This window comes from Cyclopterus lumpus, chromosome 5, assembly GCF_009769545.1.
Source record: "Cyclopterus lumpus isolate fCycLum1 chromosome 5, fCycLum1.pri, whole genome shotgun sequence".
In the NCBI taxonomy this organism is placed as follows: domain Eukaryota; kingdom Metazoa; phylum Chordata; class Actinopteri; order Perciformes; family Cyclopteridae; genus Cyclopterus; species Cyclopterus lumpus.
This window is the reverse complement of record NC_046970.1, coordinates 23,416,362-23,428,117: the sequence shown is the minus strand read 5'-3', so window position 1 is coordinate 23,428,117 and position 11,756 is coordinate 23,416,362. Positions and strand designations below refer to the sequence as shown.

The following is an 11,756-nucleotide window of genomic DNA, read 5'->3' as shown; positions in this document are numbered from 1 at the left end:
TAAAATAACCAGAGACAGTAGAATAGCTTTATATATCGTATATAACTTTAAAGGAGCCGGTCTGCAAAATGAGTACTTTTTTAAAACTTTTGATACTTTAAAAAGGGGCTAAATGTGAAATCCACAGCATACAGTACGCATTGCCTCCACACGGCTCTCAACATGGCGGCAGCTGAGCCCTCGGGCCCGCAGCTAGCTTACGGGGAACGCTAACGTGCTAACATGCTAACATCGCCCGACTATGTCGACAAAGCACAAAGAAGCTCGGATAAGAACACACACACAAGAGGGAGAGTGGCTTCATTCTTATGCTCCTCTATATATTTACACAGATTAAGTTGTTTTCTGCTATATTAACGCCCTGAATTTAGCATATTTGACTGATAAAAGAGGGTAAATGGACTGTAATTGCACAGCGCTTTCCTAGTCTTCCTACCTCTCAAAGCGCTTTAACACTACATGTCATCACTCTTCCATTCACACCCATTCATACACTGATAACAGGGGCTACCATGCAAGGTACCACATGCCCATCAGGAATAAATAACATTCAAACAACATTCAAAAAACATTCGGGAGCAATTTTGGGCTAGCAGAGCTTCTGACTGAAGGGCCCAGCTCTACCGTTGATCCGCAGTCACCCCGAATACTTATATACGTCTCTTCTGGCGCCTTTTGCGCTTCCTCATTCACGGCCGTTATTCGCTTCCTCATCGAGTCCCCAACACGTCGACATCCTGCACTCTTGCTTCAGTTTCCTGAGAAAGTTCAGATCGAAGGTGCAGTCTCTCACTCACAGGGTCACCACAGTATCGTAGCTGTAAGCTTATTCTTGGTTTACATATTTCTAATTAGTCTGTGTGTTTCTACAGCCGTGTATTCAAAATACATGTACAGCGTATGTGTCGATGAATGTGTCTTACCAATGTAACATGTACATTACACTTGTGTTTCAAAATATAGTAACAATGGCAAAACAATAATAAAAAAATTGAGAAAATAGTAGATTTGGATTCCATTATGTATGAATCCGTCCTGTACAAAATAAAACGCTATATATAATGCTTGATACTTTCTCAAATATCAGTATTTATTTTTCAAATATTTTTTCCCCTTCACCACTAAATCAAATAAAACAGATTAAACTACTTAATGCTCTTCTTACTATCAGGGAAGCTAACGCTAACAACATTAGCTAATGTTCACTTAATGGATAATTGAGGGGTTGAAAAAAATAACAAAAAGCTAGTGGAAGATACACAATAGAGGTACATTAATTAAGTTTGAATGCACTTTTTAAAATGAATGGTGGTAAAAGTTAAACAGTAACAGTTAAAGCTATTTTTACTACCTGAATGAAGGTTAAAGGAAAAGTTAAAGGGTTTTTATTTCATTCTACACTCCGTTTTAATTATTTAAATCAACTTGTTCTGTATCTAGTGATATTTTAGTGATATTTGTGAGTTGTCTGTTACATTTGATCAGTTTTGTGGCTCCGCACTGTTTTTACACGTGTAGTTGTAAACAGACGCGATGTGACAGAAGCAGTTGAGTCTCAAGAGTTTTATTTTCAGCTTCAACAGTAACATGCGGTTAATAATCACCATCAGGTCCGTCGGGTTATAGTAGCAGAGATGGTTGTTAGTATTGTTTAAAAGGCAGAGGTTTTCAAAGTGGGAGGCGTCCTAACGAGGCTTTAAAAGAAGATTTTAAAAAACTGCCTAAATGTGTGGGAATTGGTTAAAGAGTTGGGGGACTTATCTGTTTCCCCCACAGTCCTCGAGACAGAAACTCATACATGCTCTAGGACAAACTGAAGTTATCTCAAATAACACATTTGAGGCTGTCGTGGCTCAATTGTTGAGTCCAAGCTTTGTTTGAGGAGAGGCCCGCCGTCTCACACTTTGAAAACCCCTGTTTAAAAAAAAAAAAAGCCATTTGCATTGCAGATAAAGTGACCGATCAATAAAAGGTTCGTCACATTCCAGCATACATGACTTTGGCTTTGAGACGACAGACAGCAAATGCACATGTCAACTGAAAAGAACACTGTTGACTGATGAAAAAAGTAGTTTTCACTCTTGCCGAGGACAGAAAACAAATGAAACTTGAACTAGAGACCATCTTGCAATGGGCTCCCACCAGCTGCAGGCCCTCTTTAAACTCAGCCTCCCTTTTGATCTCAGCTAAAACACCTGGAAAGTTTCATGGCTGCGTCTCGCTGAACGTCCACAAAAAAAGAGGCAGACGGCACCGTAAACAAAGCTGTCGACTACGTCAGCGTCTCTCTCTCGATGACCCACATTTTGCCACATTGGCACACACAGACTCACAACGGGGGAAAACAGTCCAGGTGTCTGTGTCACCGTAGAAACCCCCGAAGATGAACAATAAGCACCGTGGAATATGGATATGAAACACAAAACATGTATATTATGAAATGTAGAATGGAAAAAGAATGTCATATAAATGGATTAATATGCATATATATATATATATATATATATATATATATATATATATATATATATACATATATATATATATATATATATGGTTGTTTACACACAAGCAGTAACATTTACAAATCTGGAGTGGATCATTTGTCCTTTTGGTCCCTGATGCAGAGGGTGTTGAACGCCACAGCGCCCTCTACAGGAGGTGCACTGCACTGCAACAGGGCTGTTTAAAAGGCACGGGATTGTGTATTTTTTTGTCTCGACGTGAAATGTTGTTTCTGTAAACGCCACATCAGTTCTGTTCTAAACTAAATAGAAAAAAATAAAATAAAAATGAATACGCTATGGCGATGTTGTGATGATGTCCTGCAGAAGCACTGCGGTGCAGAGGTATCTTCAGTGTTTTGGATGTCGTGTTATGGCTTGTTTAACGGCCTGCTTGGTGCCAGATTTGATGTGAAAACAGCTTTGTTCTAGTATTCGTACGTGTTGTTGATTTTGAGTCTCACAGGTGATCAATACAGCCGACTGGGAAAAACAAACAAAGCCTGAATTTAGCCCGTTAACTGTAAACAAAAGTCTCGTGATCCGAGACGCGGTGTTCTCCTCCACGTTCATTTCTGTGACTTGAGAGGCTGTAATCTACGTTTACATTCTTCTGAGTTTTAATAATAAAAACTGTTTATTATTGTGGTCTTCAGGTAAAAAAACAAACAAATTTGCATCTCCAAAACATTTCAAGATCTCAGAAAAATCACCTTGATTATTAAGCATCAAAAAGCTTTTAGGTAAAAAAAAAGAAAGAAAGAAAGATCTTAGCTCATTAAAAGGTGTAAAAAAAAAAGATTTAAACGTGACATTTTTTTCTGGTTGCTTCAGGCATGTACTGTCAAAGCAGTAAAGTTCCCTACCCAGAATGCATTTCAGCACCTGATTGGCTGAGAGTCAGAGCACCAGAGAAGGCATTAACAGGCGATACTAAGCACAGCTTAACATTTGTCAAAATGTTATTATTCCTTTCTTTAAAAGCAACACAGGTACGAAATATTAACACTTTGGTGAGGTTTGTTTCTTGCTTTACATTTAGTTATTTAACCGTTTCCCCACACAGATTCACTTACTCCGTCATCCGATAACAAACAGGTAAAATATAATATAATAGCGTAAACGCTGTCAGATGAAAACCTCACATCCTAATTTGTAGCTGCCCCGCACGCTATTATTTTGTCATCACTTTTCCTGACTTCCACCACAAGTTATGGGCATATGAGGTTTTCATTTTTATAATTAAATGGCACATGCTTTGCATAATGTGTGTTCATATAAGTGTTTTGTAACAGAAAAGATATTTCTGTTAAGTGGTCATGGTGTCACGAGGCATGATGGTCAACACAGGTGTCAATAATAGAGTAAAAGCGTTCGCTTTAACCATAATATATATATATATATATATATCTTAAATTTGCACATCTAATATTCAGGTATTTTTATATATATATATATATGTTTTCTTTTTTTTATCTTAAATTTGGACATCAAATATTCAGGTACTGATTGAGGTCAGTGTGAGTGTGTGTGTGTGAGTGATTGTGTGTGTGTGTGTGTGTGTGTGTGTGTGTGTGTGTGTGTGTGTGTGTGTGTGTGTCTACTGGACAACACAGCAGCAGGTTGCCGGGTAATTGTCGGCGTTGACTTGTTGCTCGTTGCCGTAGACGAAGTAGAGGTGAGAGTTGCCCTTCCACTTGTAGTTCACTTTAGTGATCGGGATCAACTCCACGGTCTGCCTCTGAGAGAGAGAGAGAGAGAGAGAGAGAGAGAGAGAGAGTGAGAGAGAGAGGTAGTGTGAGAGAGAGAGAGAGAGAGAGGTAGAGTGAGAGAGAGAGAGAGAGAGAGAGAGAGAGAGGAAGAGGGAGAGAGAGAGAGAGAGAGAGAGGAAGAGGGAGAGAGAGAGAGAGAGAAAGAGGGAGAGGGAGAGAGAGGGAGAGAGAGCGTGTTAAAGAAATAGTTTCACAACATTATGACATAGATATTAAAGAGATTATAATTATAATTATTATTATTATAACCTGTTTAACTTCCTAACACTAGAAGCTTAAAATACTTCATTAAAAATGCCAAGATTTCCTAATAATAACCACTATAGATGACTAATAACAACTATAGATGACAAATAACCACTATAGATGACTAATAACAACTATAGATGACAAATAACCACTATAGATGACTAATAACCACTATAGATGACTAATAACAACTATAGATGACAAATAACCACTATAGATGACTAATAACAGCTATAGATGACAAATAACAACTAAAGATGACTAATAACAACTATGGATGACAAATAACAACTATAGATGACAAATAACCACTATAGATGACTAATAAATGACAAATAACAACTATAGATGACAAATAACCACTATAGATGACTAATAAATGACAAATAACCACTATAGATGACAAATAACCACTAAAGATGACAAATAACCACTAAAGATGACTAATAACCACTAAAGATGACTAATACATGACAAATAACCACTATAGATGACTAATAACAAAGTAAAAACATACAGTTGATGATAAATATTTTAGTACATGAGCTACATGCCTATTCAAAATATTCTGGTTAATAATCATGAAAACCGCAAAACTGTGACAGTTCCTCTGACAACACATCCAAATGTAATATGGTGACATGCATATAGTCAATGTTCCACGACTCGATATCTGCGGTTCTCCACAAGCACTTAACATTATTATTTGAGTTCCTCTTCCATCTGAGGACTCACCTGCTGCAGGATCCTGGAGGTCTCGGCGTACTTGCTCTGGTGGTCTTTGATCAGGCGCTCGGAGGCCTCGGAGATGGCCGGGTTTGGGAACCCGATCAGCGGGTAGAGCTGGGAGGAGACAGACCGAGAGTAACACAACCGACAATAATAATAAAACCATAATAATACCAACGTCCTTTAATTACGTCCTAAAACCCAAGTTTTATTGTAAGGAACATGAGGAATGGAGGAGCTATGCACCTTTCTGTGCCTCCATTTACATTGAATTAAATTACTACCTGTTTTATATATTATATGCAATATTAAATATGTCTTTAAATTGAGGGAAAACAGACAGTGGAGCAAAACAACACAGCAAAAAAAATCATATATTTAATAAGTGTTTACCAACATCGCTATCTAATTTTCTTATCTAATATTTAAGTGACGTTTTCTAGTGTGTGTGTATGCGTGTGTGTGTGTGTGTGTGTGTGTGTGTGTGTGTGTGTGTGTGTACCAGGTTCTGGTTGTTCTTGAACAGCTCCTTCCCGCTCACTTTATGAAGATCGACCTTCAGACCAGAGTTCTGCTCCACCACGTAGTCCTCCACATTGTTAGTCCTAGACACACACACACACACACACACACACACACGCACACACACTCTTCAATTACAAACAGACACATTTAAATTCACACCGTGCAGTTTCTCTCTTTGCCACCAGGGGTCCACCATGTGACCCATGACAACACGACTGAATCCGTTTTAAATGAAAACTACATCAAAGCCCGTTTGAAGAATTTTAACTTCATTAAATCGGATTTAAAATAGTTGATCCGATTTGGAGAAAATCAGTCTCAGAGTCACTGGGTCAGATCTGTGATCAGTAATTGAATACCCTCAAGGATCATCTTCAAGGCCCATTAGAACCTTTTAAAGGAACCTTGGAAACCCGTTGAACCTCCTTTGAGGAGCTCTGGAACCCCAGGTGACCTCTGGAGGCTCCTTGATTCCTCTTCATGGACCAATGTTCTATCCTTCGGGACGACTGAAACGTCCACCAGGATGACTGAGACGACTTCAAGACACCAGGAACCACCTCAAGGACCTCTGTAACATCTTCCAGGGCCACTCAAACGTTTACAGGGGACCAGAGAACTTCTTCAAGTACCTCTGGAACTTCCTCAAGGACCATTTGGACCTCCCTAAGGGCCCGTGGAAATTCTTTCAGGATCACTGGACTATCTGGAGCCACGGTAACATCTTCAAGGTCTCAGTGGACTTCTTGAAGGACCTCTGGAACCCATCAAAGACAACTAGAAAACTTTTTTTATGCTCGCTAAAACTTAATTCAAGGACCATTTTAAACTTCCCCATCGAAGCCTGGAAATAATTCCAAGGACATAGTGGAACATTGTTTAAGAACGTCAACCCCCTGGATCCTCTTTAGACCCCATATAACAACGTCTCTTCAAGGCCCACTACCAACACCTTCAGGGTCTCAGTGAATCTCCTCAAAGACCCCTAGAAACTCTTCAAGACCCTCTATAAGTCCACCAAGGACCAGTGACTCACTGAAACCCCATGGACCATCTTCAAGGACCTCTGCAAACACCAATGACGTCTTGAACCTCTTTAAAAAAAAGGCCTTATAGAACCTCCTCAAGGTCTGTTGGAATCTCTTCCAGGACTCCAGGAACCTGCTCCTGGAACATCTGTAGCATCAGCAGCCTACTCACCACTCCACCTTGAGCTTGATGTACGCCAGCAGTTGTCGTTTTCCATTACAGGTCGTACAGTCCTTCGTTCCACGAGCGTCACACGTGGGACAGCTACACACACACACACACACACACACACACACACACACACACAAAGTCAGACATGATGCATGTTTGTACAGTGTGATTTAAAGGGCCATGCCGCTGTTTTTAATATTAGCTTGTTCATTATCTTCATTGTTTATCTTCAAATTTAATTTTTATATTGATTTCCTTCCTCGCAGAGTCATTTGTTGTAATTTATTCAACCATTCCATTAAATTAAAATGACCCTTTTCACTCTCTTAACTTCATAAAAAAGGAACGACCGTGAATATAAAAATGGCTTTCTGCACATGCGGCGTGAACTCATATTGCAGAGCTGCAAATTATTATTGGTTGTCACGCGGAATTATTGAATACTCGATTCTGATTGGTGGATGGCAGCGTTTCTTTATAGCACAACCGCTGCTATGAATAACAGACCGTTGCTCCGGACTGGAAGAAATTTTTAAAAATCTATATCTTCTGTTAAATGAGTTACCTCTGTGAGTAAGTAGACGTTTAATTTGCTGAACATTAAATATTACTGGACGCCTGTTTGTTCAGCTGCTCCGACACAACAGACGCACCAGCTGCTTCAAACACAACTGCTGAGAGAACGTAAAACCTCGAGGTCGGTGACTCACAACCTTTTTTAGCACGAGCCAAAAAAGGGTGTGATTCAAGGCCCTGGAGAACAAGCGCCCCCCCCCCCCCCCCCCCCCCCCCCCCCACATCCCCTTTCAGGACCTCTTTTTGCCTGTAGCATTACAGCTAGTGCAGTTCTCATCATTCTTGCTTCCAGAGCCATCGCACACCAAGCACAGCTTCTACAGGGACACACACACACACACACACACACATGAATAATATCAACATTTTCATTGTAAATCCACACAAACTCTGACTAATTGTATTTGTAAGATGCAATTTATTATTTTTATGATTAATTGAAACTTCTTACATATCCATCTCCTTTGCACTCATCACACGGCATCGTCCCAATGCCACGGCAGCTGTGGCACTCCTAAACACACACACACACACACAGACACACACACACACACACACACACACACACACACACACACACACACACACACACACACAGACACACACACACAAATGTCTGTTGAGTCAAACTGAAACTCAAAGAGATGATTGCCGCGCCTCATTTGAACCTCCTCAAAGGGAACCCTTGAATCTCTGGAACTTTCTCAAAGACCTCCTCAAAAATATTCATACTCTAAAACGCAGAGAATCCTGCTGATTGGCTGTCAGCTATATGTTCGTAAATTAGGGCGGTAGGAATCGACTGCGGGTAACCATAGCAACAAGGCGTTCTTCGACGGACACTCCTCTGTCAACCAATCACCTTGATGGAGGAGGTGTAGGGCACGCGGATCTCCTCCTTGTGGTTGGTGAAGAGGTTGGGAGGCGTGACCTGGACCTCCCAGGGCCGGGGGGCCGGCTGGGTGTAGAAGTCAGCCTCCTCACCTGTCAGTCACAAAAAAGAGAACGGTACACCGACCTGTCAATCAAAAGACACCTGCTGCCTTAGTGATGTCATCATAGGGTTATCTCAGTTTGGGCTCGAACACTTAGGATGAGCAAACAGAAAACTTGCACTAAAAAGCAGGTGTGAAGTTTACAAGAGGTGGTGTTGAACAGGCTGGGGGGGGGGGTGTCCTAATAGAAGAATAGAAGACACCATCCAACTGCATTATGGGAAATGTAGGAACTTAATGAAACTGGTAGTTTAACTTCCTGGACAGTTAATCTTCAGTTTATCCTCATTATGTAAAGTGTACCAACCCCACCTTTCCCCCATCTCTATCAGATCAGCCTCCCTACACATGTACTCTCACACACACACACACACACACACACACACACACACACACACACACGTCTGTGTTTGTTTACCTTCAAAAGGTTTTTCGGCCGGCTCAGTTTGCCTGGACTCGGTGAACGTCTCCAGTCGATACTACACAGCAGAGGGATAAAGAGCAGTGTTAATAACATTTGTATAAATATATAAAAGTGACATCAGGGATATAACATTAAAATCAAAAGAATAAAAATCACAGTAAAAGTGACACTAATTAGTAATAATCACAGCGATGGTTTTAATAAAATTGAAGGATTTTGAACCGTATTTAGACCGAAGCTTCGGTCCATATGTTTTATTCAGTGTGACTTACACTTCGTTTAGGACATCAGCATCTCAGAATAAATGCGTATAAATGCATAAACATTTTAAGTTTTCTTCCACGAGAAAGTGGATAACAAGAAGCTGCCGGCAGCTAAACCGGCTCGAGTTGTCGCCCGGTGAGAAATAAAAATGTTCAGGAATGTAAATCCAGAATTTAGAGCTTGATTATCCCTCAAAGAGAAGTAAGGCGAATAATACGACGCGGGGGTATTTTAGAGGGGTGTTGGTGCAGATTACTGTCACACTTTGAAAAACTTCTGTGTGCATGTGTGTGTGTGTGTGAACGTCGGGTCACCCTGAAGGTGTTGAACGGCTCCATGTTGGTGATGACTCCGTCGTTCACCGGGCTTTTACTGTAGCAGCAATGAGACGACGCATAGTCCTTGAACGCCTCACGAGCCACATCCTCCGACAGAGTGGGGATGCTGGAACACACACACACACACACACACACACACACACACACACACACACACACACACACACAATCACATAATGAGTTTAATTAGATTATTCTCTGAATGCAGCCTTTCTAGTCCTCATCCAGCATGAGCGTCACGTGATTGGCTGGCGAGCATGCGGGGATGTGAGGTCATACCTCCAGTTGTCAGGAACAAGGCCGGGTTGGGGCGGAGCCACAGGCTCCATGGGAGCAGGAGGGGGCAGGTAACCGCCTGCAGACAACGACGAGCATCTTTAAGCAGTTGCGACATCATGAATGTAATGTGGAGAGTTGTCGGGGTTGGATTCCTCTTACCTCCTCCTGCCATGATGCCTTCGTAGCCGGGAACATTGCCAAACGTGTTGACCGCGGAGGCGGTGGGAGGAGGGTACACTGCTGGTATACACAGGAAACCATTAATGATAAGTGAAAACACCAGAGTAGGTGGTTGCAAGGCTGCGTCTTTAAAAAGGAACAGTCAACATTTTGTGGAATAGATTTATCTGCTTCATGGCCAAGAGGAGATTGATACCGCTCTCTTATCTGTGCGTTAAAATATTAAGCTGGAGCCAGTTAGCTTAGCTTAGCACAAAGACTGGAAACAGGGGGAAACAGCTAGCCTGAGGATAGGAGGTAGTAATGAAGGGGAGAAAGGGGTAGGAAAGGAATGAAGGGGCTAGAGAAGGAGATGGTGAAGTAGGAATGGGAGAAGAAAGGTGGAGGTAGAGAAGGAGTGGAAGGAAGTAGGAAAAGGAGCTAACCTCGACTCAAATGTGCATGGCTGATACTTTTATCTTTACCTAATTTTACCATTATATATATATTCTTCTATTCTTCTTCATATCGTTCCTGTACATTTTATTTCTCTATTTGATTGCAGGCATTGCAACATGCACAGTCACACCCGATGGAGTCCAGAGGAGGATCGGCCCTAATCAATCTTGAATGAACTTTGATTGATTCAATGGAAACAGGAACGGAATTATGTTTTTAAGCAAAGTTAATTAATTTAGTTTAGTTAATAAACAACGTGTCTTTATTACCCCAGATGTATTATTTGTAGTAACAGTCGTCAGTTTAAAAAAAAAGTATAATGTATATTTTAAAAAGTATAATGTAAAGTATAATGTATATTTTAAAAAGTATAATGTATATTTTAAAAAGTGTAATTTAAAGTATAATGTATATTTAAAAACGTATAATGTATATTTAAAAAAATCTTCTTGCAGGACGCTGGTGACTGTGCATGCCTCCGGGTCTCAGCCGGAGTCCTGCAGCAGCTGCAGCTGTGTGGTGTTGTGTTCAGTTTGGTGACCCGTGTCATTTTGTGACATATGTAATGTGTCCCCTCGTGTGTGTCTGATCATTACCTGCGCTGTTCATCCTGCCGCTGATTGATTAGTCTTGTATCAGTTGATCCAGAAGATGCATCCGTTAGCTCCACACCGCCCTGAAAACAGATGCAGTCCCAAAGCGTCCAGCTAGCGACAATACAACGCAACAGCCGGTAAATCCTTTCAAAATAAAAGACTAATTATTCTGACTAGATCTTTTTTCCCCAAAACTTACAGATGTTTAAACATCCACAATGTTTCTCTTGTACCCAATATGCCTGGAATTCATGGTAAAAATAAAACAAACACATGTTATATGTAGACCTATATCCTACCATATATGTAAATATATAAAGCAGGATATCAGTTTGCGTTCAACATTACAAGCAGGGAAAACTATTTACAAAAAGGGTGCATCAGTATTGCCAACAATGTTGCACATTACATGCATATATCTATAAAAAACAATGTGTATAACGTTATTTATATAGCACCTTTAAAAAGTAATTTACAAAGTAAAAACCCAACAGTGAGGCAATGAGCTGCTAAATTTAATCAAGCTCACTTTTATATGACTAACTTTCTTAGACACAAACAGTGCACACTGGCCCACCTTCTGTAAATAAAGTCTTAGACACAAACAGTGCACAATGGATCTCACCTTCTGTAAATAAAGTCTCAGACACACAGTGCACAATGGATCTCACCTTCTGTAAATAAAGT

General features: G+C 40.6%; 1 protein-coding gene across 2 annotated transcripts; it reads right to left on the bottom strand.

Moving 5' to 3' along the window:
- Positions 1-2,545: 2,545 nt before the first annotated feature.
- Positions 2,546-11,148, bottom strand: LOC117730997 (protein SSUH2 homolog). Of its 2 annotated transcripts, none has more exons than XM_034533106.1 (12): positions 11,070-11,148; positions 10,015-10,095; positions 9,856-9,931; positions 9,553-9,682; positions 8,969-9,029; positions 8,418-8,539; positions 8,007-8,069; positions 7,793-7,872; positions 6,980-7,072; positions 5,757-5,859; positions 5,261-5,368; positions 2,546-4,245 (listed from the first exon to the last, which is right to left on the bottom strand). In XM_034533106.1, the coding sequence occupies exons 1-12, from the start codon at positions 11,080-11,082 to the stop codon at positions 4,105-4,107; spliced, it is 1,071 nt and encodes a 356-aa protein (XP_034388997.1). In that variant the 5' UTR covers positions 11,083-11,148; the 3' UTR covers positions 2,546-4,104. The 2 variants fall into 2 exon arrangements, with proteins under 2 accessions (XP_034388997.1, XP_034388998.1); XM_034533107.1 differs by having other exon boundaries at positions 10,015-10,092; positions 11,070-11,117.
- Between the last annotated feature and the right edge of the window lie 608 nt (positions 11,149-11,756).